The sequence below is a fragment of the Misgurnus anguillicaudatus genome, chromosome 9 (genome assembly GCF_027580225.2).
Source record: "Misgurnus anguillicaudatus chromosome 9, ASM2758022v2, whole genome shotgun sequence".
Classification (NCBI taxonomy): Eukaryota; Metazoa; Chordata; class Actinopteri; order Cypriniformes; family Cobitidae; genus Misgurnus; species Misgurnus anguillicaudatus.
The window spans coordinates 12,929,794-12,932,282 of record NC_073345.2 but is presented as its reverse complement, the minus strand read 5'-3'; the positions used below and the strand labels follow the sequence as shown (position 1 = coordinate 12,932,282).

At 34.8% G+C, this 2,489-nt stretch overlaps 1 protein-coding gene across 1 annotated transcript; it reads left to right on the top strand.

The window, feature by feature from the left end:
* The first annotated feature begins 343 nt into the window (after positions 1-343).
* Positions 344-1,498, top strand: LOC129423782 (protein EOLA1). Its single transcript, XM_055180246.2, has 2 exons — positions 344-884; positions 1,165-1,498. The coding sequence occupies exons 1-2, from the start codon at positions 626-628 to the stop codon at positions 1,386-1,388; spliced, it is 483 nt and encodes a 160-aa protein (XP_055036221.2). The 5' UTR covers positions 344-625; the 3' UTR covers positions 1,389-1,498.
* The last annotated feature ends 991 nt before the right edge of the window (positions 1,499-2,489 follow it).

Here is a 2,489-nt window from a genome sequence, read left to right as displayed (position 1 = left end):
TCTATTAGAAAGATTTTCATACATTTTAAGTGTGCCTTAAGTGTCCAAATACCTTTTGGGGCCACAGTATACATTAAATATACATACATTTGAAAGTTAGGCATATACAACAAGTGTAGAATTATGGGTACAGTTAACATGATCATACATTGACCTTTTTGTTAACTCACTCCTAGAAAATCTGATATTTGTGAAAACAATTCAAATTTTCTATTGCTGAGATTATATATAAACACTTTCGTATATGACAACTTGCCCCGGTGTGCTTCCTATTCACTGTGCTGTACCGCTAGGTGCCGCTGATTTCATTTGTTCTTTATTTAATAAGAGTGTCTCGTCTTTTATCAGAATTTGTTGAAAACAGGAAACGTTTTGCACTTGGGCATTTTTTTGTGTTTAAAAGATATTCAGCTTTATACGAGTATAGGAAACACATTTTGACCGTTTATGTTTCAGAAACTGTAACAAATTAAAGCAGTCGTAACCTATTTAATAACATATTTGAAAAACCACACTTATAATGTACTAGACATGTACTGTACCTGCGGCAAACCTAATTTTGTGCAAACCTAACGAATTATTATATGCGTTTAATCTATAATAGAGGTTTACGAGTTGTTTCAGAATGAGTTTAGAAGTGGCGTGTTTATCATTTCGCCAGCCGTACGCTGCTTTTGTGTTGAATGGCATTAAAACAATAGAGACCCGTTGGCGACCCCTTCTGGCGGAGATGCAGAACTGCACTCTTGCGGTGCACATCGCTCAAAAGGATTGGGAAGGGGAAGACTGGAGACAAATCCTGACTGATAGACTGGGAATGAATTCTGTGCAAATAGAGAAACTTCTGGAGTCTGGAGAAAAATTTGGGCGTGGTGTTATTGCAGGTGAGAATTGGTTATTCTGCTTTGCATTTTTTCCTAAAGGTTTATGATGGTGGTGGGGTGTCACGAACTGTAGGACTTACTAAAGGCCACGATCACAACATCTCTATATCTGATATCAAATACATATAAATGTTATACCATATACCATAGTTTTGCAAAGGTAATATTTTTTCCTGTTGTACAGTGTCAATACACGGGTATATTCTTGTATGCATGTGTGTGTTTAATTGTCACTGTAGTTTGTGTGTATTAACCTTTGGTTTTATTTTTAAATGTGCAGGTCTTGTGGATGTTGGTGAGACTTGGTTCTGTTCTGAGGATGTAGCATGCGAGGAGATGAGAGAGCTGGAGACAGCTGCTTGCCTGAATGAGCTCAATCAGAAATACCTTACACGACTCTCGAACCCACGATGGCTCAACGAACCTATGTATTCTAGGGGCCATAAAGACGTGTGGACAGTACACATTCCCAGCCATCTACTGCCCTCTTCTTCTCATCAGTAGTAGACAATAATGTATGTTTGTTAGTTTAGATTTTGTGTCTGTAAAGATTACAGAAGAAACGGAAAAACACACTCTGCAGAGCTTTGCATTGACTGTGACATATACTTGTTGTATTGTTGATTGGAGATTGTTGTTAAGTCGTTAATAAACTGATGGATAAGACATTACATTAACACCGGTCTTCTTAAATATATAATTTAAAAAATCCTAACATCTGTATTTTGTAGGCTCCAGTATTGCAATTTTGGCAACTTTTCGTAAGTTTTAAAGGGGACATGGCACAAAACATTTTTAAGATGTAAAATAAATCTTTGTTTTCCCCAGAGTAGGTAGGCTATGTGAGGTTTTAGCTCAAAATATCATATGGATAATTTATTATAGCATGTTAAAATTGCTACTTTGTAGGTGTGATCAAAAATGTGCCGTTTTGGGTGTGTCCTTTAAAATGCAAATAAGCTGATGAAATGCAAACACTGATCACAATAATGGTTGTTTGTGAAAATTGAAACTCAATTGTGCTGTCAATTAGTCTTTCTCTTTCTCTCTCTCTCTCTACTGAATGGCAGTGCAGTGGTTGAATAGTGCAGATTACTATCTACTATCGGTACTATCCCCTTCTGACATCACAAGAGGAGCCAAATTTAAATGACCTATTTTTCCATGTGCTTGCAGAGAATGGTTTACCAAAACTAAGTTAATGTATTGATCTTTATTACATTTTCTAGGTTGATAAAAGCACTGGGGACCCGATTATAGCACTTAAAACATTAAAAAAGTCAGATTTTCATGAAATGTCCCCTTTAAATTTCTTAATAATAACAATAAAACAGATAATAATTAATTACATATCAAAATATGGTACAACAATTTATTAAACAAATATAGAAATAATAAAATAATTAAACAATGATAAAAAATAATAAAAGGTGGATGAGATCATCATTTAAATAGCCTTAAAAACGTAACACAGAGATCTAGTGCGTTTTGATTCACAGTTTTACAAACCAAAAATTACCATAATGTTTCATTTTTTTCTTAAATAACAAATAATTGATTTTTGGGAAATGTAGTTTGTAGTTTTTATCAGCGCTGGCGTGGCAA

Excerpts from the sequence above, each read along its gene's own strand:
- LOC129423782 (XM_055180246.2), top strand. The coding sequence starts at position 626 with ATGAGTTTAGAAGTGGCGTGTTTATCATTTCGCCAGCCGTACGCTGCT. Across the intron at positions 885-1,164 it reads TGGGCGTGGTGTTATTGCAG|GTCTTGTGGATGTTGGTGAG; the intron begins GTGAGAATTGGT and ends TTAAATGTGCAG.